This window comes from Harpia harpyja, chromosome 21, assembly GCF_026419915.1.
Source record: "Harpia harpyja isolate bHarHar1 chromosome 21, bHarHar1 primary haplotype, whole genome shotgun sequence".
Taxonomy (NCBI): domain Eukaryota; kingdom Metazoa; phylum Chordata; class Aves; order Accipitriformes; family Accipitridae; genus Harpia; species Harpia harpyja.
Window position 1 is genome coordinate 18084293 of NC_068960.1, and position 24176 is coordinate 18108468.

The following is a 24176-nucleotide window of genomic DNA, read 5'->3' on the forward strand; positions in this document are numbered from 1 at the left end:
TGCACCTGTGGTCTTGTAGGTGGCCGGAACTGCAGGGGTGTGCAATGTGACAGATGCAGTTTGATGTCTGTTCATCTGCCTGTCTCTTGGGGAAGCATGCACAGCCCTGAGCAATGTCCCCACTGTCCCCAAAGCTTTTCTGTTCCCCTGCACAGAGAGGCAAAGGGAGCTGCCCATTCAGTTCACACGTGCGGAGCACACTTCTGCAGCAAACATGTGAACAGTCTGTATTATCTTTGTATTGACTAGGCACAAGAAAATACAGTAATCAAATTACTAAAACTGCTGGACCGAACGCCAAAATCAGTCCGTGATGGTACCTTGGTAACAAAAAGCCTGAAAATACCAAGTAAATTCATATATTGTATAGACTCAGTACTGCTTAGAGGAAAGGATGGGAGTGTAAATTGGGCATGAATGCCCCTGAAGCTCAGGGTTATGGTGAGAAATTGTTTTGCTGATCGGAAAAGATCCTAGTTGGTGTGTTTGCCTTGCACAAAATAGGTTGGAAGGAGTTTGGAAAACAGAGACCTTGAAGCCTTATCTTGAACTGTGAGTGCAGTGCGTGGGGTTGAGAAATGTGGGAGCTGGGCTGCAGCACACCAGGCAGGCTGGGGCATAGGGAAACGGCAGCGTCAGTAGGCTGTGAGCGGGCCAAGCAACGTTGGAAGCAAAGGTGTCTCAATAAGAGTTTGAAAAGTAAAACTGGCAGTGGTTTGAGTTTCCTAATTCGCTTTACTGTAGGGGTGTCTGACTTTGGGCTCCGTGCAGTGGTGCTAGACCTTCTCTGAGGTCTTGCAGCACACATAGAGGAGCTGGGAGAGCAATAGGGCTGTGTCCTGCTCAGTTGAGTAGCAGATCCGGACAGAGCAAGGAGGAGAGCTCAGGTTAAAGCATAACTCCCCTGCTGCTGTGCTCGTTACCAGGAGTCCTTGCTTTTTTTGGACTTAGCACAGAAGGTCAACTGGTTATCAAGGTGCAAGATGCTTCCAGTCAGTGTTGCTGAGTAGTAGGTCCTGCTCAGGGCACTGTGCTTCAGGAAGGATGTGGCCCAGAGGAGAGCAAGGATAACCCAAAAAAATGAGAAAAAGTGATTTGTGAAGGTAATGGAAAGAAGTAAGTGCGTTTATGCTAGACAGGCATGACTAAGGGAGTCCGAGGTTTGAAGTATGTGAGGTTTCTCTAGAGAGGAAACAGAAAAGCAGACAAAACCCTCAAAACTTGTGAGTTTGAGCAGTTCATTGCAAACCGGGCACCGTCGAGGACTTTGTACGCCAACGGCTGCCGTGGGGAAGGGAGGATCCTGTGTCGGATCACCCAGTGGCGCTGGCTCTGACAAGGCTCCTGTGTTTGCAGAAAGCAGCTGCTTGGTTGAGAGCAATGCAGAACTCGGGCAGCGGTGGGGTTGGTGTGTTTGTAAACTCAGTTAGCACCCATGACTGAAGCACCAGCCTTTCTTTGTAGTCAATATTGTCATTGCATATCATAGATTGCCGTTTGAGTCACCCCAACAGTGATTGTGATTGCTTATCAGTAGCAAAGTGCTCCTGATCTTCCCCTAGTGAGCAAGGCAAGCTTTATTAATTTTTGTGATTGTGGCTATAAGGAAGGAATTTGTCATTTAGTGCTTAAATATTCACCAGAAGTATCAGGAAGGATGAGATAAGCCCTGGAAGCCTCTCTACGTCTTCTTCAAAATTAACCTTTTTAATTGGTGATGGTTTCATGAGAAAAGAAAGAGTGCGCACCTGGAGCAGGGCTGGCCGTTGCGTGGGGCTTCGAAGGCGTGCTTTTATTTTGGTATTCACGTAACCAGGAGGGCTGCAGTCACACAGCAGGGAAGTGTACATTAGCTCGCCTCTCCTTATCGCAGAGGCCGGGAGGTCGGGAACAAAAGGCACTCTGTTTGGGACCAGTGCTGAGTCGGTAAGCCTCACGCCCGGCATCTCCTGGACTTTGCTTCCCTCCTGCCTTGCAGAAGCAGCCGGCAGCTCCTGGCGGTGCGCACTCCTGGAGCTGGATTTGACTTGGGCGAGACGGCGATGTGTCCGCAGGTGGGTTTTGAGTGCTAACACGAAATGAGGAAGGATTGGGTTTCTAGAGGGAGGCAGGTCTCTGGCCCCAGGGACCGCTCTCAGCCCTGGAGGTGCCAGGAAGAGGCAGGCTGGGCGTCCACCCGACTCAGCCGCTTGTTGTTTTCTTACCGAGTATGTTCAAGCGTGCAACATTTAGGAATGATCTTTCCTCTCTGTAGTCTGTGGGGTGTGTGCATGTGATGGTATCTTCATAGTCCTCTCTGCCTGCGTCTTCTTGGGGGAGTTGGACCGGGAGGGATGGTGGCTGTAGGCTTTCAGGGTGCTGAGGACAGTCTGGAAGATCTGGTGTCTTGCGAGTTGTTTTTTGGTTTGGGGGGTTTTTTGGGGGTGCGTGTTTTCAATTTGGCCTGACAGATGCCGTGCAGTTCTCTTGCCCAGCCTTGAGGGGTATTATCGAGCGCAGCAGTCTCAAAACCCAACTTCAGGGGCTGTGTTCTAAAAGTTGCCTTCAGCCTAGGCTGAGTGCAGGCTCCCTAGCTTCTCTGAGAAGTGGACGTTGCCCAAATACATGGGAAGAGGCAGATATTGTGGCCAAGAGGTCAGTGCCTTGCTGCCGGTGGCAGCCTCTGATATGGGATCACTCAGTGGCATGATGAGTTTCTGGCTGCTGGCACTTGGAGACTGAGCTGCCATGGGGTGTTTCAGGGCTTTGGGGGTGGTTGTATTAATGTTAGACTCAGGTGGGATTACAAACATAATTTACTTCCCTTCTCCCTGGCTTTACATTGGTTTAAAGCCAATTTAAGCACAGGTTGCCTGCTTCAAGACTTGGCAGGCGCGTGTCCCCAGCAGCTGCCTCTGTGGTGTAGGATGCTGCACCAAGTAGGTGGGATGCTCTTCATCTCTTCTCCTTTCAGATGGAGCCTGTCCCGCAGCTGCGGTGTGCTGGTCTCTGGACTTTCGCAGGGCTGGTGTTGGCTCGGCTCTGGACAAGGCAGCGTTCCCAGCCTGGTGCTGGCACTGGGGCCCTGGCCGCAGTCAGCAGACGATGATGTCCTTGGAGGGTGGTTTTCCTAGCTGGTCTGTCTCCCCTGTCTGTCCTGTGTGCAGTTAGAGTTGGCGTTCATCAAAAATAGGCTCATGCTTGCTGGGAAAACAGAGTTGTTTTTCCTTTTCTTCTCCCCTCACTTCCTTTCCTGAGCTTCCGAGCGTTTGTGGCCAAGGACAGCAGAGCTTCGGGATGCCAGGACGGCTCTGGGCACAAGTGGGGGATCAGCACTGCAGAAAATGCCTGGGAGGAACCTCCCTGGGAGCCAGACTTTACTCTTCTCTCCAAGGCAACGCCTTGCTAAAGCTTCTGTCCATCACAGATCAAAGCTTAACTTGTCCCTGCCTAGACCTTGCAACTGACTCCCAATAGCCTTGTTTCTTCTCCTCATACTCAAGCAGCTTTTTTAAATCAAGGTCATTTTTATAGCACTTTACAACATTTAATAAAATGGTCTTTACACCAGTGTGTAATCAAATGCCTGGAATAGATGAACTGCTGCTGGAAAAGTCTCGTAAAGGTGCTTCATCATCTCACCTGCTTTCTCAGGGCATGTTAATTACATGACCCTGATGCTGATTTCATCCATTTATGTCCTTTTAGAAGCAGGAGGGCTGACTGCTGGGCTTTCAAATCCCCGGTGTTTTGCCGAACACCTTTGAACCGGCAGAGATGTGCTCGGGTGGCCGATGTGCTCAGCCAGGGTAAACAGGTCTGGCACCGGGGGAGATAGCTTGTGGAGGAGTTGGAGTCAGGGATGGGAACTTCAGTCAAACCATGATCCTGTTTCTGTTCAGGGGTGTGTGTGTGTGCATGTGTCCCAGTTTTGAGGTCTGAGGTTTACCTGAAATGTCTAAGGGTGTGTTTTATTTGATAAAAATTTAAAATACACTGATACTGGTGACACCAACCCCATTCTGAACATGGTGGGGATGTTACTGGCAAGTCCCCTAGGACATTTGTAGCCCAGCCTGGCTGTTCCAAGCCCACGGACGTCTTTAAGTGTATTGTGGGGTTTTTAAATCTGGAAACAGTGTTTACTTTCTGCCTGCTCACAGAAAGGCAAACTTGGCTGAATGAGAGATGTGGCAGGGGGGTTTAAAGGGTCAGCGCGCAAACCAGCTGCTCGTGAGGCCATTAAAAAGCTTTCTGTGACCTGCGGCTGCACCTTTGCCCAGGGTACAGGGACTTGGTTTTGCTGTGCTTTATCAGGCATTTGGTAATACCTTACTGAAGTCCCTTGTTTTGCCTATCATCTCCTCCTTGCATCTTTTCTTGAGGTTTAGTTACTTAATCTGTGATGAAATGTAAAGCAAAGTTCTCCATGCTCGTGCTCAGGACTTTGTTTACAGTTTCAACTGCCTCTTAACTCATTGACCATGTAGGTTTAATTTTAATAGGGCTCTTGCATTTGATTCTCATCTAGGCTAGTTATTACAAGAGAAAAAAATTTCTCCTCTGCTAAACACAAAAAAGTTTGCAACTTGTCTTACAGGTCTTTTTTTTTTTTTTTTTTTTTTTAATCGCTGCACATCCTTTGTGTTGGCTGAAGGAGGATGGTTAATGTACTGTTCTGGTGGCTACTTCTAGCTCTAAAGGGTTGCTCCTTCATTCAGCCTGTCCGTACTGGTATTTCCCGTCAATAAAATGCTTTGTAACAATTTGATAGGTAAGTCATCTAACTAAGGGGACTGATGCCCTGAGCTGTTCAGCTCCTGGTTATGCTTCATGTTGAGAGGGTCAGCAATGGCAACCACAGCAGGGTGTTTTTTAATCAAATTACTTGTGGGTTGGAGTGTTTTGGTTTGGGGTTTTTTTTGGTTTCTTTGCAATAGTTGTCTTTACTTCGTGCTCATTATAATACTTCAATGTATACTTAAATTTAAGCTTTTCCAGTGGGAAGAGGCTTTTTTGTATTTAAAAAAACCCAACCGAGCAGCATTTACTTTGGAGTCTGCAAACAAAGTTATTTCCAGCTTGGCATTAAATCTTTTTCAAACAGGCAAAAAGTATCCCTTTGAAGCATGCAGGGAAATCCACAGATGTGGATGGCTGCTGTCTTCTCTTGGGCCCTCTCTGCTGCATTGGGTCCCCACTGGTTCCCACCTGGCAGAGCCATGCCAGTCCAGCGTGAAGCATCATCGCTGCTGCAAGCACTGGGGACATGCAGTGTGGGCTGGAAATGTTTTTTTTTTCCCCAAAGCAAAACATAACCAGTGTTGCAATACAACATTGTCTGATATGCTGAAGCCTGGCCTCTCCTAAACTTGGTGTACACTGCAAATAGCTTGGAAAAGCACTTGAATTGCCCGAGCGTGCCTTCCTCTGAAGGCTGGGGAGCTGCCGGGCTTGGCTTGGGGATGGTGCAATGTCCTCGCATGTCCGTGAGCGAGCTGGCAGACCAAGCCTCTGCTTCCAAATCTCCCTCGTCCTCCTTCTGCTCAAGGATTAAGAGCCTGAACGGTGTTTCTAAGAAGTGCAGCATAAATCCGGTAAAGCACTTAAGCAAGTCCCTGGCTTTAGGTGTATAAGTAGTCTTGCTGGATTTATGCTTTTTAAAGTGGGTGGGGGTTTTAGGAGGCTTTTGTTTTTATCTCGAAGGCTAGTGAAAGCCACCTTCTCCTGTGCTAGGGATGACGTTTGCCACAGCAGCCTATCCTCTGTTTGAATCAAGTTCACTTGAACAGCCCTGTCTTCTCATGATGCTAACTTTAGACTCTGGTTCTGTGAAGGTTTATGTCATGTTTAACTTCAGAGTGGTGTCCTAGAGAAATGCTGGTGTCCATAAGTCAGCGTGGGTCCATGAAAGCTGAGCCAAGTTTCCAAGAGGAGCTCCTGTCTGTCTCCGTCCATCACCCAGCTGAGTGTGCTTAGTTGGCACAGGGGCTGATGAGAGCGCTCAGCAGGGAGCAAAGCCAGGGTGTTCACTAGGTCGCTTTGCTCTGCTCCCCAGTGTCCATGTAGAATAGGAACTGCTGTCGAGCAGTTCCCTCTCCATCCCTTCGAGGTTTTCAAAGCACCCGTACAAGTCCTTGCTATCCCTTTTTGGTCTCACGCGTGTTGAGGCAGCCTGGGAATTTGTGGGTGAAACAAAATGAGGTGTTGGTTGTGTCTTGAGCTGCTTTGCACCAGTGAAAGCTGCAGAAGTTCTTTGGGCTGTGGAGTGTTTACCCAAAAGAGGAGAATCAGGCTGGTGAGAGCAGCGTTTGCAAAGTCTAGGCAACAGAAAGGCAGCAGGACGTTTGTCTGTCTTGGTGTGGTGCTCTCCTGCTGTACAAATATGGCATGTGCCCTAAAAGCTGCTCTTCTACCGGAGGGCAACGTCTGCAGCAATGAGCAGGGCTCTTCCATCCTGCCATATACATACCCTGCTTTGAATGAACAGCTCTAACATAATTTTTCACTCTGCTGTTGCAAGGACAGTATGTCTGTGCATTTTCTTTCCAGCTGCTGTAATACAGGGCTTTGAGAGATCTTGTTTTCTTGAAAATCCTTGGAAAAAGCACTGAAAGCTGTTCTGTGCGCTCTCTGGCAGAGGAAGAGCGGTTTGCTTCAGTTTGTGCCTGCGTTCAAAATGCTGCTGCTTTGTCCTGCTGCTGTGCTGGAGGGGGTACAGCCAGCAGCTGAGCAAGTTTGATTCCATTGGGTGAATTTCAGATGGAGCAAACGGCTTTTCATGAGCATCTTTTTCTCTTGAGGTCAGGCAGGAGGGCTTCTGTCCCTCGACACCTCCGGTGACAGGGGATCAGCTGGAGCTCAGTGCCAGCACTGACAGATCCCACCACGACTGAGATCCCAGAGCCAAAAATGATTTGATTTGTTCTGAGGTGCTCTGGGGAAATCCCGTAAATGCTGGAGCTGGGACTTTGATGGGTAATAAGAGCTTTTGCTTTAGGAAGGTGTTTCTTCTAGCATTCCCACAGCTCTCCTCCGAACATGGGGATGGTTCTAGGCTTAGCACCGTGTGTCTCCAGGCAGGACCATCCCTGCCCACTTGTATGAGCACGCGGGCAGGACCGAAGATGAATACTTGCCTGAGGGGCAGAATTGGGAGGAAAACCCAGTTCTCTGTGCTCATAGTGTGGTGTCTTAAAAAACAAATTGTGCTGCTTTCCTAGAGCTTGCTGCAGGTAATGGATGTGGTGAAGTAGTGCAAAATATTTGAGATGCTGTTCCAGCTGAAGTGTAGAGATCTGAGTCTCCTGCTGATGCAGTCCCTGCAAATTAGATGCTGTAATGAAGATTTATAAACCAGCTTATTTTCTGTTGAGGGATGGAAGATGCCCTCATATTACTAGACAGGGGTCTAGTAAGTGCTTTAAGGGCTAACTGGTAGTTTTGAATGGTGATTTTTGCAGAGAATTCAGATTAATAGTGTGTCCTCTTAAAATAGAGTGGGTGAAAGCAACAGTGATCGGAACTGCTGAGTAAGCAGTGCGTAATCCCTCCTGGATTCGACAAATCCATACTCGCTTACAACAAAATCTCCCTCCAACTCTTATTTAGTGTATATTTCTGTAATCTGCTCTCCAAACACTGCTGTTGCAAAGAATGCATGGCCCAAAGGCAATGGTGCACCCCGGGGCAGCACTCGGTCCTTGGACCTGGAGGCAGAGCAGCACCTGGACGTGGGGTACGGCTCACGCTGGTTTTAGGAGGTCAGATTTCTGTGCTTAGAAATGCAATGCAGCAGTAATTAGCTGCCCCATACGTGTTTTGTCCTGCTCTGCAATGAAACTGCATAGCTATAGTATCTTATTTTTTCCCTCTTGTGTTTAACAGGCAAATGAGGTGACTGACAGCGCTTACATGGGCTCAGAGAGCACGTACAGCGAGTGCGAAACCTTCACGGATGAAGACACCAGCACACTAGTACATCACGAGATGCACGACGAAGTAGAAACAGACAGCGCCATCGACTCCACCATGCACTCGGAGTTCACGGATCCCATTGAGGAGCCGGAGCATGGGTGAGTGGGAACGGCCAGGAGCAAAACTCACCGTGCGGGGCAGGAAACTGGCAAACTGGCAGCACACGAGGACCGAGGGAGACAGAGCCTGAGGACTTAAAATAAAGTGGGCTGAGTCTGTCTTGCTGAAACTGGTTGGTTTGCTCTTTGTATTTGTAACTTCATGCAAGACCAAAATAGCTCTTCTTTAAGAATAATGATAATAATTAGACTGCACCATGTGTAGGCTGTTTTGGAGCTCGGCCTGGCAATCTCTTTGAGTTAATCGTTGCTTGCCTTGGGAGAACTTCTGTACCCTCATTAGCATCTTTAACCTCTAAAATAAGTTCTTAGATGATCCAAACACCTGAAATACTTGCAGTTTTTAATCTATCACTTAAGACAGAAACACAACATATAATTTTCAAGTCAGGAGGGGAACTCATCGTATTCTTGTTTTACCTAAACATGCGTGTGCCCTTTGATGTGCAACCACCTCCTGTAATAACTAGTTTTAAACTTGTGCCTGAAGCACAAAAGTGTGAGCTAAGATCATCTTCCCGAGGTCTGAACCGCTGCTGGTGAAACTGCTCCTGGGCCCGCCTCATTTCCTAGATTTTGCAGGAAAAGTGGTTTTTGGGGTGAAACTGGGATGCTGGCCGGCAGGAGGGGAGGGAATAACTCCTTTAATAGTGACCCAAGAGCACCAGTTCTGCACTGAAACCTCTGGAACCATCATTGCTTAAGGTCTGCTAACACACAGAATTTTTTTTGGCCAAAAACACATCACCCAGGCTTGGTGCTCTGGTGAGTACTTACAGTTCCCGTTGCTTTTAGAAAGCACTGGGCTTCCCTCCCACCCCAAAATCACATCTGGGGATGTCAGAGATGTGGCGAGTGGTCAGTGCTGCTGGGCACTCGGTGCTGGGGCTGAAAGGGTGCTGTGGATTAGGGAAGAAATGGGATTAGCTGGCTAGGCTCTCCTCGCCTGAGCGTGTTCAGCTCAGTGACAGTTAAATCGGGATATAATCGGTTGCTGAGCTCGCTGACTACCAAGTGGAGGGTCTCTGGAGGAGCCATGGCAGCCTGCATACGCTCTCATCCTCTGGGGAAAATGACGTGCCTCAGATTCACCTGCCTGTAGGTACAAAATACTTTGCTTGGGAATTTTTTTAAGATTAGGTTGTTCTTGAGGCTTCCCTGCTGCTCCCAGTGTGGGCTTGGGAAGGTCGGGTGTCCTTTGGGTGCTCTGTCCAAACGCAGTGGTACCTGTTGCCAGGTGTGTTAAATGTGCGCGAATTCCAGGTAGCCAAAAAAAAAAATCAAGGAAAAAATTCATTTGGCTTAAAGATGTGGAATGCTTGAAACAGAAACCTCTGGAATTCTATTCCCAAGTTGTTGAGGGCTGGTTTTGGTGCCATCAGACCCCAGGCAGGACAACTGTTTTACACCTCTAGTGCCCGGAGCTCTTCCAGGGGACAGTCAGTAAGTGCAGTCCGACCAGCACAGCTGGTGGACTGAATCAAAGCTTCAACACTGCTTCTCAGTAGCTGCTAAAACTCAACATACCTTAGATGGTTTGAGCTTAAGTGGTTATTTAGGCTGTACGTAGTAAAGATTAGTTGGACTCTGGATCTTGAAACTGCTAGAGCCCCAATACATGTATATGAAATAGTCGTACTATTTATTGCCCAAAGCATCCCTGGCTGAGGGTTTCCAGGTGCCTGATCAGATCTGCTTCTGTACGGTGCTTGTCAAACCGCAGCCCCGAATTTAGAGATTTGGGGTTGGGTTTTGCTTGTGAGTTAAAAATTCCACCCCCTGCCTTCTATTCCTGGAGAGATTTCCGATGCTTTCGGCAATGGTCTGCTGGGTGCAGCGTCTGACTCACCACTGGGGAGGATGGGTTTCTGACGGATCCTGCTGCGGGAATCACGGTGCTTCGCAAGTGCACAAGGAGGATGTGCAGATGCCCACAAGCTGGACTGGACTTGTCTGCGGTTAAATGGAGATCTGCTGTGGTTTTGGCTGGAGGGTTGACATGCTTTTATTAGTGGGATAAGGGCAAATCCTTCAGATGGTGCACGTTTTTGTCATAAATGGCTTATCTGTAATTTTTTCTTTCTGATTTAGTACAGCAATCTAGTCATACCCCCATTTTCCCTCTCCTAGCAAGTGGACGAAGATGGGGGCATAGCCTGAAATATCAGCTTTTATAATAATGCAATCTTTTTTTTTAGCATTGAATTTTGGAGAGGAGAGCGATGCTAGTCCCCCCAAAACACATACCTGCGGTTCATAGACATGTGGGCAGCTTTCACAGCCTGGTTCTTACAAATCCCCCCTGCCAAATTCCCCCAGCTTAATTTTAAAACCTCTGCAGTCCTGGGCAGGAAAGTCCTCTGAGAGTGGGTGCATACTGCCATGGTGGCTTGACTTCATACAACACTGCGCAAGTGAAAAGACGCTTACAGAAACGATGACTTCTGTGCTGAGCTGTGTCCCCTCCAAAGCAAGGGACGTTCCAGGACCTGTGCTGGGTGTGTTCAGGGTTTAGGCTGAGGCTTAACACACTACAGCCTTCTGGATCCGGTGTTAAAAACACATGAAGCAGCATTCTCCCCTCCAAGATTGTCATGAGCGTGTACAGTGTTTTCCCAGCAGGAGCAGGGAAAGGGCTCCTTTGTCTTGCCAGGGGGTCTGTCACTGCCGGGTTTGGCAGCTGCCTGTAAACTGCTGGGATTTGTGTCATGGAGGTGGGGTTACAGTGTTAAACCCCGGTGCTGGGCTCTTGATAGGATTATACAGCAGTAAGCGAGTGTGAGCCCGGCACATAGGCTGACGATGTAACCCAAAACATATTTAGGATGTGTTTGGGACATGCTGAGCTTTTTCTCTGCCGTGCTTTTGCTTGTGCCTCGTGCTGTGCAAGGGCTTGCCACCAAGCCCGGGTACCATCTTGCAAGTCTAACTACCCCCAAATCCTGTGTTGCAGCTGCCAGGGGAGCTTGTGTGAAAAAGCATTGGTTTGTTGTGAAAAAAATTGCTGCAAACTTCCCAGTGGTGCCTGGGCTGCCTCTTCAGTGTTCAAGGCACAGGGTGAATTGCACTGTAAGGAAGAGCTAGCCTGGTCTACTGAAATGGGGGATGTGACTTGGAAAGTGGGTGTATTGGACACAATTGGAAAGGCTGCTGCAGTGGCAACCCTCTAATGTCTTCCTCTCTGTTCCCACAGATCCCATCCGCACGACCTGCCCCTGGGCTCGGACCTCAGCCACTCCATCGTTACGGTCATTAGCGGAGAGGAACATTTTGAGGATTACGGAGAAGGGAATGAAGCAGATTTGTTCTCGGACAGCTTGTGTAATGGGGAAAGCAGCTTTAATAGCTCCTCGTTCCTCTCTCCCAGGTAACGCTCAGTACAGCGCTGGCAATGTTTTAACCAGTTTCACTTGCTTAGTGTCTTTGCCGATGCTTTGTGTGCGAGAGAGTTGTTTCCTTTGGGTTTGCACACTAATTGGTCTGCAAGAGGGGGTTCCTGGGAAACTTTGGATACAGCGGGATAACCGGCTCGGAAGTGGAAGAGGAGTTGCCTCCCTCAGTCTTCTCTTTGCCTGAACAGTGCCCATCCTCCCATCCAGACACACTAATGCCTGACAGCAGGTGGAAGAGCAGTCTGCATTTCACATGCGTCCAGGACAACATCATGTTCCCACTCCTATTAGGGATGTGGCTCCTCGTAGAACCTTCCGGTAGAGAAAAACACCATGCAGCTTTACCCCTGGTCCTGTTGGATGACATTTTTTTTTTTTCTTTCTCTCTTGTGCTTGTGTTTTTGGCTTTGATGTGATGCTTGGTTGGATTTGCAGAAGCTGCGGCAGACTTCCTTCTCTAGGCAGCCGAAGGGTTATGCGGAGCAAGAAGCAGGCTGTAGCGTTTTCCAGCACTCTTTGCATTAGGGTCTGGAACCAGGCAAATGTTGGTTTTCCAGCCTGTGCAGGGTGGACTGAGGAGCTGGTATGACAGTACAAAACCCATCAATACTTACTTTCTAAGGAAAAAAAGTAAAAGGTGCAACAATCTTCATCCACTGCTGCAGCCCACAAAGTCTCTGTGATGACAGATAACACCAGGGACATGTTCTTCCATTGGGCAGTGCATCTTTGTGCAAGGCAGGAGTGGTCCCTGCCAACCGCACAAGAACATACTTTTTTCCTTTGTGATGATACACGTTTGTGACTTTCTGCAGCAGTACAAACTTGTCATAACTTTTTTTTTTTGCTGTCTGCCTGTTTTCTACTAGCTTCCCAAAGCCCTTCATAGAGTTTGGGCAATTCTGGTTGCACAGGGCTGACAGGGAAGAACTGCTGTCAAATCTCCACACATGCGCTTTGCTGCAGGTCAGGGCTGACTTTCTTTTTTTGCTGGTGCAGCAGGAATTTTGAGGGTGTTAATGAAACCTGCAATAGGAGAGTGTTGCTGTAAAACATGCCTAACCCATTACTTCAGGAAACCAGTGCTCCAGCGCTTGATGTGATGGGATATGCTACAGTGGAACGTATGCGTCACTCATCCACGCTTGTCCTTTGATGGCACTGTGCAGAAGTGCCGAGTACGGCTGTCTGTACTGGTGCTGCAGCATACAAAGTGCTCTTGGATAACACCCAGCCTTGGTGTTTGTTTTGAGTTTCTCCTTGAGGGTGGGCATCCAACCTAGTCCAGAAGGCTCCTGGCAAGAAAATACTCAGCTAAAGGAGCTTTGCAATCAGTTAAACTTTATCAGTCCGGAGCTCCCAGGTTGCCTATGCTCCCGGTGTTCAAATCTTGTTCCGTCAGGGCACCGCCTCCCCACTGCTGCTCTGTCTCTTTGGATCTTATCCACAAGATCATGCTCTGCAGCATCTTTCCTCTGCTGGGAGGGCCTCACTCGGCATGTGGCCACACAGCTCGTGGTGGTTATGCTGGAGACTCGTTGCTGGGGCTTGCTAGGGAGGCAGGCTGCAGATAAACCCTGCAAAACCTCTAGAGTTAAGAACAGGCTTCTGTTTGAAACAGAGGATTTCCTCATGCCTTTCAGATCTAGCCCTTACCTTGGATTATCTTTGCATGCATGAAGGTTCTCTGAGATTGTGATGTTTTTTCTGAACATAGCCCTGCCTCCCCAGAGCATTTAAACATAGTGAGACCTTAAAGAACTACAGGATATCTCTGGTTCAGGCTGAACTTTTGTGTTTTTGGCTGAGGTTTGAATATGAGGAGCAGTATCGCTTGTAAATGGTCACATCGCCACGCACCCTTTCCATGTTACTAGAGTCTCTAAACAGGAATAACACTGACAATTTTCCTGCCACAGCTCCAGATCTTCACCAGAGGACTAATACAAAACCCAAGAGCCTTCAGGGAAGACCATGGGGTATTGCATTTTCCTGCTTAGTCCTTGTGTGTGTGTTGTGATCCTTCCTCTTGGGTTGCTACCTCTTCCCTGGCACGTCCATCCGGTAGGAGAAGTCTTTCTGCAACACTTGGTGGGAAATGAATGGCAACTGAAAGGAAAAACTCCTTGCACGCACCCGTTACGGCTGCCAGTGTGCTGTGTCAGTAAGTGCCGATGACCTGTGGAAGACGAACATTACTCCACGAGATGGAGGGAGGAGGCAGGAAGGCTGCATATGGTGCAGAGCGTGGCGGCTTGCCACGAGGGGTAGGTGGGGACACCCCGAGGCGCAGTGCGGTTGAGCTCTCACCCACTCAACGGGCAAACAACCAACGCAGCCAGAGGCCAAGTATATCTGCACGCACCGAAGAAGAGTTGCCAGGCTGGCCTGTGGGTTCTCTACGCTTCTTTTCCTGTTTTGATTAATGCTTGTTAAGATTCGGGTTCACACCTCACCCAGGGATGCGCCCAGCCGGGTGAGCTGTTTCTGCCTCCTGGCAGGGGCGAGGAAGACTCACTGAATAGGACTCATGCAGCCAGGCACGGGGGCAGAGCCCAGCAAAGGGCACATCACTTCTTCCAGGTGCCATAAAGCTTCTGTCAGCTCTTACCCTGCACAAAGCCTGAGCAGTTGAACTGACTGCTGGTGGATAATGATTATCCTGGGTCCAAACCTGCCCTAGAGGGTAGAGGGAATGTTTTTCAATATTTTTTTTTTCCAGGAATGGGAAGAGATGAGCAATTCAGCATTTACTGTTGTCCAGTTGCCTGTTCTAAAGGGGCTCGGAAATACTGTACAGACGGCACAAACTCAGAGGCCTGACCCTGGGGGTGGCTGGGCTGCTGACATCCCACTGCCACCAAAAATGTCAATGAGGGGTTATGCAGAAGTGCTGAGCCAGGGGACCCCTCCCTGGGTGTCCCACCCACTCAGCATCTCCCGGGCCAGGACTTGCCAGTGTGTATCTGTATCACGGGGCTGACTAGCCCTTTCAGATGCCTTTTGGTTTTAAGCTTGCTTGTGTTTGCTCACACCTTTACCTGTCTTTCTTATTGAACTACTTTGTTTTTTCACTATTAACCTTTCTTTGATTAAAGTCTGTGGCTTCCAGAAGCACATTTTACCACAGAAAGGATTTATGGCATTTATTTGGCCTCAGAGTAACACAGAATCCCTTGACCAAACTGTCCTGCCCAAGTCGTGTCAGATGGGGGAAATGGCTCCCTGGTTTGCCAAGTGTCGGTGAATGCCTCGGCAGCATGCTTTCCATGTCAGTAACTGAAAAGGAAAAGCTGATCGGACCCATTAGCTTCCCAAGCTGTTAAAGTCCTGTAGACACCCATGTCCCCTTGCCAAATGATGTTCCCTACAGTAAGGCAACACTGCTGCTTAGTTTCTCTGTGTTTCACTTTGTAGGAGAGAGCAGTTGAATTGCAACCACCTTTTTAAGCTCAGCTTGAAAGCTCTTTGCAATGAAAGTCTGACTGTTTGCATTACTAACAGAGGGTCCACAGCAGCACAGCTGCTCTATTTTTAAAGCATCCCGTTGGAAAACGGTGTGACCAACCAAAGGATTTGGCTCTCGCTCACGGCACCCAATCCAGTGGTGTGTGAGTTCGGTCTGCATTTACCAAGGCAAACCAGGACCATTGCTAGAGCCTCCTGAGACAGGTTGCTTGGAAAATCATGTCGGAAAATAAACCTCGTAGTTGTGTAGGTTTGTGGAAAGCATGCACCTCACCTTCCCTGGGCACTCCACAAGAGCTGGCTGGCACAAGGGTTTGGAAACATGGGCCAAGCTCAGCTGCTATAAGTCTCTGGGAGGAAGGTGATGGAAGCCCTGCTACTTTATAGCAACTCCATATTGACTGTGATTTGGCTTCTAAAATCGAGAGGGGAGGTGACCCAATCTGCCCTGAAGTTTTTAATTGCAAGTCTTGTATCTCACACCAAAAGCTCCCCTGCCCAAATGTACGCTCAGCTTGTGGAAGCCACAGACAAAAATCAGCCCTGTCTGTTCTGTCCTGTTAAAATGACCCTTGTGATTTCTCTAGCACCAATCCGCTCGCTGCGAAACTGCACAGCATTATCGCAGATGAAGCATTTGAGTTTTACTGTAGCCAGTGCCACAAACAAATCAACCGCCTCGAGGATCTTTCTGCTCGCCTGAATGATCTTGAAATGAATAGGTAATTGAGCTTGTGTGTGGCCATTTCAGTGTTGGGAATGTTCTGGAGGGAAAGACTCTCCTTGTCTCGCACAGCTTTCCTTTGCTGGTGCGTTGCTTGATTCGTGGTTGTGAAAGGGGATGAATTTCAAACGAGGTGAGCCTCTCCAGGTGGTAAAGGTTGTAATAATGTTATGGAGGATGAGCAGAAGTTTCCTTTAATCTGAGCCACAGAGGCTGGCAGACAATGAGAGTCTTCCCTTCTGCTCTGGGCAGCCTCTTTGCATGTCCTGCTGAGTGGTGGGTGCTTCTCCACGCTCCAAGCAATGCAGTCCTTGCATTGGGACTTGAAGCCATAAGCTGATCATGTACAGTATTTCTGTCACCAAGGAAAAGACTGCCAGGTCTTCTGGCCAGTAATGCCCAGTGTGGAGGCATGCCCGAGTTGCTGATTCAACCTGGAAGGGTAGGTACAGCCCATCCTCCCACTGCCGCAGTAATCTGGAAACATCAGCTTGCTCTCTGTGACTTGGGACCTCTCCTGTAGACGCTCTCGCTTTGCAGCAGTAAAATCTTGTTTCACCCAGCTTTGCCAGCTGTCTGCCCACCTATGTGCCACCACTAGCCGGGTAGACATGATAGACGCCGGGGCCTTTGGGTAGGAACTTCACGAGTTTTTGAACGTAACGTTTGAGGTCTACTAGCCAGCAGCTGGACTTGCTGATTTGATAAGTGGGGAGGGATTCTATTTGTTTATTTTTTCAGACCTGTTTGCAGTCTGTGGAAGGATGGCGGCATTAATGATAATCATTCTTCTCGCATCTGGTGTGCTTTTTCAAGCCCGGTTTTGGTCATGCTTTTGGTCTCTATCTGTCCTCTACAGGGACAGTGTGACATGGGAACTCTCCTGGGCTATATAGTTATGGGAAGACAACTGGAAAACAAATAGGAGCTTGACCTTAAGTTTTTTAATGGAAAAAGTACTTCTCTTCCTTTCTCTTTCTTGGGTAAATAGTTGCCTTTGCTGTTGGAGGCCTTGAGGGTCAGTGATGGGTCTCAGGTTATGTAGTTAAGGGGAACGCTGGACTTCCCTGGATACACCAGTAGCCCCACTCCATTTCAGGCTTTCTCCACCAAATTTACCTGCAAAACTGAACTAACACCTCAGAGCCTTCTATGATGGATGGGATTTCCAGAGGAAGCTTCCCTGTCCCATGGTGTCACGGTGGGAATTCCATACATTTTGATTTAACATGTGCCCTTTGGGCTCAGGGCAAGTAGGTATGGTTCCTCCATCTGTGTTCAGGGTTTCCTATGCACAAATCTGCTGGAAATTCATTTCAAGTGCCCCTGCGCACTGACCCGATGGGGGGGGCATTACCCACCCTTTCTGCAGTGAGGACATGAGAGGTGTCCCCATGCAGCATGTAGGATGTGGCAGGACCTGTTTACTCCCAGCATCACCAGCAACGTGAAGCCCTCAGTGCAAGGGGACAAGTCCTAGACTGCAAGCGAAGAGAGCAGCAGAAACTGGACCAAAATCTGGGCCAAGCAGACTTGCACCGTGCCTGGGAGGCAAAGCCTGAAGACACCCGCTCCAGAGGATGCTAGCAGCTGGGGTGAAGCCCAAGCCGCCATGTAACGGCCTCAGTCTTAAAGGCTGTGGGCGTGTATACAGTGTTTTATACTTGGAACAAGGTGGGGAGCCTGGTCCCAGCATTGGGGCACTGCTGCCCAAGCCCACAGCACAGGAAGGCAGAGAAGAAATCCGCAAGGAGCTTGAGATGAGCCAGTTTTGTGAAATTATATTTTGTTTTGGTGTCCTTGAAGCAGAGGTTGTGTGTCTCATCCCTCCAGAGACACCCGCAGGTGCCAGCACTGCTTTCCGATAAGCTGTTTGCAGAGAAAAATATTTTTTCTCTCTCCGGTGCTGGGACATACGTGACTCGTTACAATTGCTGGCAAACATGAGGGCCTGACCTCCTCCCCTCAGGCGGGTGCCAAGTGTCCTTGAAGCCTGGCCAGCAGCAGCTTTTGCACTCCTTGGAAATCTGGGGTTTGAGGATGCACTTTTGACACGAGGGCTGGTAACCCTGACAACAGCCCCTGGTTGGTCACTGTTTTTTTTTAAAAAGAAAATTGTCCTCAGCTATTTTTAATTCCTCCTTCTAAGAACTAATGTAATTGTTGCAGCTCTAGGCAGGAATGGACTCCCAGATGATTTTTATTTTTTCTTTAAACTGAGCTAAGCACCAGGGAATGCAATTGCTGCTTCTCCACTCGGGCTAGAGCTATGTTTACTGCCATCGTTCAGTGATGATTTGGTATCAGTGATGTGTCCCAGTGGCATCTGTTTGACAACAGTGTGTGTTTGGGTGGAAGATGAGGAGTGAGATCCAAGCCCCACTTGCTTCACTAGCGTGCAGCTGCATCCGTCACGACTGAAGGACTGGAAGAAGCATCTTAGCAAGTAGCTGTTTCTGCAAAAGGCTTTTTTTTTTCTCAGTGGGGAGAGCCTGCAGCCCCATCCCAAGGGGCAGGGGCAGGGTAACGTGGACCTTGGCTGTTAGTACTGTGGGTCACGTTGAGCATTAGCTAAACCCTGACCGCTGTGGTATGGTGGCAGCTGGTTCAGGCATATACAGAGCCGGGGTGTGTGATCTCCGTCAGTTATCTGTGCAAAGGAGAGCTCGTACCCCTCCCCAGCGATTATAACAGTGCCCATGCTTAAAATCCAGAAAGGGAAATGATCGACAGCTTCTAAAATCTCTGAGCTGCAAGTAGGCAGCAACTCTCTGGCGATCCAGAGCCTAATAGTGAGAATAATCTTTGTGAGAAGTGCAAACCAGCATGCAGAAGGATGGAAGTGCCCATTTGGAGGCAGGAGCTGTGTCTTGTTCCCCAGCTGCTGGGCAGGGAGCTCCTGGCGGGGTAGCAGGGGAAGGGAGGGTTAGGGTAATGTGGGGTGCAGGAGACGTAGCTTGGTCTGCCGTCGGCGCCAGGCTGAAGCCCACCAAATTCACCGCTATTATTAGCACTTTCCTCGGGGATCAGCTTTCAGGACAGGGATCAGCCGGTGAGAGGATACCGTTGCTGGAGGTGGTGAGGTTTTCTGTGGCGTTATTCCATTTGGTTTGTTATCGCTGCATTGTTAAATATGTGAGCGGTTTCCTCGCCTGCCTTTTACTGGGGGTGGCCGGGCTGTGCATGCCGTGTGGGCGCTCCCCTGCCATAGCAAAGGATGTGCCCCAGAGTACTTGCAGTTTCCTGTTTCTCTTGCTCTCCACTGTCAGCTATCCTAACTCTTTCCTGTTTTTTCTTCATTTTGCAGTCCAAATAAAAGACTCTCAAGCAAGAAGGTGGCAAGGTAAGCTTATACTACTATTACTGCTTGGTGAGAGGGGTGTCTGTACTAGCTGCCGGGCCTGCAGAAGGAAGACTGTCAAAATAAGCTTGCAGTATTGTACTTCTGGGTGTGTTGCATAGCGCTGGGGAAAAGCAGGTTTAATTCTGATATAGTTTGCAATAGCTGTTTTTCTGAAATGGGGTTTTCTCACTCATGCATGCAGCTGGAGACTGGTGTTAACCTGATTTCTTCCAGAACAAAAGTATGGGTGCTTTTCCCCCTCCATCCTGCCAGTGCCCCAGCAGGGGGGGCATGTGGAGTGGGGAAGGAGTCTCTAGAAGGGCATGTCCCTCTGGACTGCTTGGCTGGGCTGTCTCCTCCCCAGTGTCACCATGGTGGGTCTCTAGAAGACCGGACCAGTCAGTACACCCACTTGGAGGGATTTCTGCAACACCCCAAAAAAGCCAGCCACCTTAGACAAGTCTCTTGGTTCTGTTTTACTTTGCTCAGTGTAATCCTCAGCACCTGACTTTTCAGGAGCAGCCTTCCCTGCTCGGTCAGGGGCTTTGGGGAGTTCCTGGGGGCTGGCTGCAGGTAACCCCACCCTGGGGTTTAACGCTGTGCTGCTTCTGTCCTGCGCGACCATCTTGTGTGATGCCAGTCGCCCTTTCCTTGTGGGCATTTTTATCCCTCACTGCACAGGAAAAGCTGCAGAATTTGCTCTGAATCGCTGGGGCAGAGGGTCCATCCCTTCTCGATGGCACCTGGTGCTCATCTTTCCTTCCCCACCTTCACCATCCCTCCTGTTCCCATGTCATTGTGCTTTTAAGAATATATTGAGGCTCACCTTAGCTGTCCTGCCTGCCTCTGCCCTGCTCGGGGGTGAGGGAGATTGCCCTCTGCATTTGTTGGTTTTCTCTTTGCTTGTTTCTGAGCAGAGCAAGGATGCTGTAAAGCAATAGGCAGCTCAATTTGGGTGGTGCTCGTACCCCCGTGCCCTGGCACTCAGTCTGCTCCCTGCACTGACCCGAGCAGCTTCTGTATGCCTCTCCCTCCCGTGTGCTCTCACACCTTTCCCTTCTCCAATTTTCCTGTGGTCAGCAAGTCTCCCCTGGCATGATTTCCTCTCCTGGCAAGGAAGCAGGTCCTTGATATTACATTTCCTAGTTCCGGTCATCTTAGTTTCTAGATCTTTGTTAAAAACACTGGCAGGAAAGAAGATTGAAGGGAGCAGCCTGTCCCCAGGTTTCCTGTTTTAGGACTAGTTTTTGTCCCATGTCTGGCAGAGCAAATTTAGGGAGGATTTGAGTTAAACTTCTGGGAATGGAGATGCCCTCTCTTATGGGGGATTGAGCTTTCCTGGCCCTTTGCATTTGCAAGATGCTTTTCTGAGACTGGAAGTTGTGGGCTTAGGTAAATATTGGTTAATTCAAGAGTAGTCGAGTTTAGTTTGTGATAACGAGAGAGATAACAGGGGTTTGCTGCAAAGTAGAGCCAGATCCTTAAGATCAGCCCAAAGAAAGCCCTTTGTTTCAAATACTGTAATTACTGAATAATACCAAAACACTTGCTTTTAGGAAATTGATTTTATTGTGGTAAGGGCTCTTTCCTGATTTTTGTTACTGGGTTCTGGTTGTGCCAAGAAATCTCAGCTGCTTAGGCCCTGTTGTGCTTGGCATGATTTAAATGACAAATGTGCCTGAGACTTTAGAATCTAAATATATACTCAGGGTGAGGATGCAAAATAAGGCTGGTACTCAGCTGTGGTCTCTTTGGTAAATGCCAGTTACGCTTCATGAATACTTGCATGAGCATATTGCGTAGCAGGGTGAATTTGAGAGCCCACATTACAAATCCCTAGGAAAAACTGAGGTTCAAAGAGACCTCTGTGGTTTTCTCATTCACCTCCTGCTCAAAGCAGCGCTGGCTTCAAAGGTAGATCAGGCTGCTCATCATTTGAGTTACAGTGGGAAGGCAGAGTGGTTTTCTCCAGGCAGCATCTGCCTGAGGTTCACAGAGCTGGAATACAACCACCCCTCCCCGTGGCAATAGTGGTTTCTTGTGCCAGGAGACGATGGAGCTGATCTACAGTGATACCACAAGGATTAAGCACAGGTCAGCCCCTCCACGGGGTGTCCTTTAGATAGCCACGAAGCTGTGGACACCAGTGTTGCAAGGCCTTGCTAATGATTAGCTCACTCTCAGCTGTCGTGGCTGGTACAGGGAGGTGGGCTGGGCTGTTTCACAACAGATTTGGCGTTTTTTTTCCTCTCCTCCCTCCCCTTACACCCGCTGCCCCCCACTTCTTATTAACCTTATCAGTGGCTAGAGCGGAGTACTCTGTCCTTTGCTGGATAATACACAGCTTTGGTACATTCATAAAGAAAGAAAGTGAAAAGAGTGAGCTCTTATCTCTTCCCATTCCAAAGAGCAAGAGCAAATGATCATGGTATGAAGTCCCAGCAGCATGTGTCCACGTGTGTGCTTCCCTGGCAGGGCACGTTCATTGAGCCGGTAAGCAGCCACCCGCTCAGCCCTGTTATCTGGGCGCACTGGGGTGGTGAGCTTCATTGCCCGTTGGAGCTTGTGGTGGTGAGAAGGACCTGGCCCATGCCATCTTTTGCTCCAAATCCTGCAGCCCAAGAAGGAGCAGTGCTATTAAATCCCCTTGGAAGGGGAGGTGGCAGCTCAGGAGGGGAGAGAGAGGACCGTATCCTGCAAGAGCAGTTGTCATCTGAAATTGCCATGTCCTGCGATGTTTGCTCTAATGTTCGTGTTGCTGTGGGTTGGGGTGGTTTGTCTCTGTTATAGACAGTTGCATCAGACGAGCACACTGTCTGTGGGGGTGATGGAGGAGTCTTACCGGGATACACTGGAGTGTACAGAAGAGGACATCACAGACAAGGTAAGAGTGATGCTGTCTACACTATCCTGGAGCATGGAGTGGCTTGCAATGCTCTGAGATCCCCAGGCAGGAGTTAGGCTGAAGCTTCTCTTACTGCGCAGCTGGCACTGGGTAGCTCAGTGCAGGTGGGACATACGAAGCCCTCCACATCGAGGGGATGGAGAATGAGAGCGCTCTGAGTTGAGTTGCAGAGGTCCTGTGTTGAGTCAGGAGGTGGCACTGGTGCCTTCTCCTGGGGGGTGGAGGTGTGCTGCTGTGCTGACAGCTGTTTGCAGGCTGTATTTTCACTTCTGCTTCATGTAATAAGATGTTCTCAAATTCTGCTTTTCGGAGATGAGCAGTCGCCTGATGTGAAACAAGGACTTCCGTTCCTTGGCACGCTCTTGCTGCTGCTGCTCATGCCATCAGGATATAAAGCTGATTTTGTGCTGGTCCCGTTGCGTTTTGCTGGGGTGTTACGAGAAAAGGATTATAGGACAAAATGGGAGCTTGGCAGGAGCACAAGAAAGCTTTTGTTTGAGCATCCTCAGCTAAAATAGCTAAGGGAAAGAAGGAAAGTTAGACAGGTGAGTTGTGGCTTGTGCAAATGTCTGCTGCAGTCCTGAAACTCCTTGAAAATGACTTTTTAATTCTGGAATCACGAACAGAGAGCTGCATGGAGCAGCACGTGGAAGAGAAATACATATGTGTGTGGCTGCACTCGGATGTAATTATAATGCATAGAAGACCTTTAAAAAAAGAATGAAAAATCAATATTTTTCCAAGTCTGAAAGTTGAATAAAACACTTGCATTCCTTAAGGCATCTGGCTTGGGAAACCATGTGTGTACTTCTGGAAAAGGCCTTGTGTCTCTGCATGTTTCTTTTTTTAAATACACTTGCATGTCGCTTGCCCTTCTCCCCAGAGCAATGATTCAGGTTTTGCAGACATGCTCCTAATTGCCTGTCTTTCGTGATTGTTCTTGTATGGGTATAAATGGGATTTTTGGGACCACGAACTCTGTCGTCCTGTGGTTCCCCACCCACCCACACTCCTACTTGGGTGGGAAGTAGAGGGGCACTCCCGGCCCCCTTTGCTCTTCAAAGTTGCGCACTATTTAGGGAAAGTGAATGAAAATGCAAATACAGCTGAAATGAGCCACTTATAGGTACAGGGAGAAAATACTCATCTCTGATCCTTTCCCACCAGCTAGCATTGTTTCCTTGTATGTGACTTTATTTACGTATAGCTGTGAACTCAAGGTCTTTCAGTCCTGTTTCAGGCAGCAGGTGCTTATCCCCAGCCTCAGGTCTGCACTTGGATGCAGCAGAGCTCTGGTGATCCAACTGGGGTCTTTCCCTCTGGACCTCCATGTAGGACATCATCATGAAGGGTATGAAGAAAGGAAAGAGTGAAGCATTTGGCTCCGTATTGGTATATGGGAGACATCAAAACCAGGGTGTAAAAGCATGTTTTAAAAGGATGCTTTAAATCGAGGCATGGCTACCTGATTCCAGTGGCAACCATCTATTTTTAAGTAGGTCGCCCAGGAGCAAGCCCTAGTGATGGCTCCTGCAGCTCAGGCTGCCTTGTGCGGTGAAGAGCAGGACACAGGTAATGCCAGGAGCTGCATCAGGGTGACCAGCTCTGAATCAGTGCAACAAACTGAGGCAGCCTCAAAGGAAGCAGGGAGCACCTGCATGGTATGCTGGAGGTGGTGGGAGTTGCTCTGGCACTTGGTGCCACTTTGCCAGCGGGTTTAAGCATGGGCAGCTGATCCTCCCCTCTCATGTTGCACAGGTGGTCTTTCTGGAGAAGCGGGTGACAGAGCTGGAGAAGGACACAGCTGCTAATGGCGAGCAGCACAGCCGCCTCAAGCAGGAAAACCTGCAGCTCGTGCACAGGTAAGGGAGCCGGGCTTGTGCCATGGCCAAAATGAAGCTTAGCATCGCCTGTGGTGCCTTTTCCCCCTCCATGTACTGCAGCAGCCCGTGCCTTCCCCACGGCCCAGCTGCCTGCCTGACGGCAGGCAGGAGCTGCCAGAGCATGTGGGGAAAGGAGACAGCAGGAGAGGGGGGAGACAGAAAATAGCAGGAAAGCTTCACAGCTCTGCACTTGACGATTCAATCCCGCCCTGGCAGAGGGCAGCTGTGGTTAAATCTAGTTGGGATTCAGGCTGCCTTCTCTGAATGAGGGCCATGTGTGGGATCGCAGCATCCTGCACACACTTTTCTGGGTCTCTGGCAAATTCCCAGGAGTGCAGGAAATGGCTTGCAGCTCAGCCAGGACAAATGGCAAATACCTCCTTTGT

General features: G+C 49.1%; 1 protein-coding gene across 5 annotated transcripts in view; it reads left to right on the plus strand.

The window, feature by feature from the left end:
• RAB11FIP3 (RAB11 family interacting protein 3) overlaps positions 1-24176 on the plus strand; it is an 80681-nt gene that overhangs the window by 46281 nt on the left and 10224 nt on the right. For 2 of the 5 annotated variants that reach the window (XM_052772862.1, XM_052772864.1), the window contains 6 exons: positions 7867-8054; positions 11269-11442; positions 15523-15657; positions 18967-19002; positions 21793-21886; positions 23666-23769. In XM_052772862.1, coding sequence (XP_052628822.1) covers positions 7867-8054; positions 11269-11442; positions 15523-15657; positions 18967-19002; positions 21793-21886; positions 23666-23769 — 731 coding nt within the window. Of the gene's footprint in view, positions 1-1931; positions 2055-7866; positions 8055-9065; positions 9174-11268; positions 11443-15522; positions 15658-18966; positions 19003-21792; positions 21887-23665; positions 23770-24176 lie in introns of those variants that run through there. The other 3 variants (XM_052772865.1, XM_052772866.1, XM_052772863.1) reach the window with 3 other exon arrangements.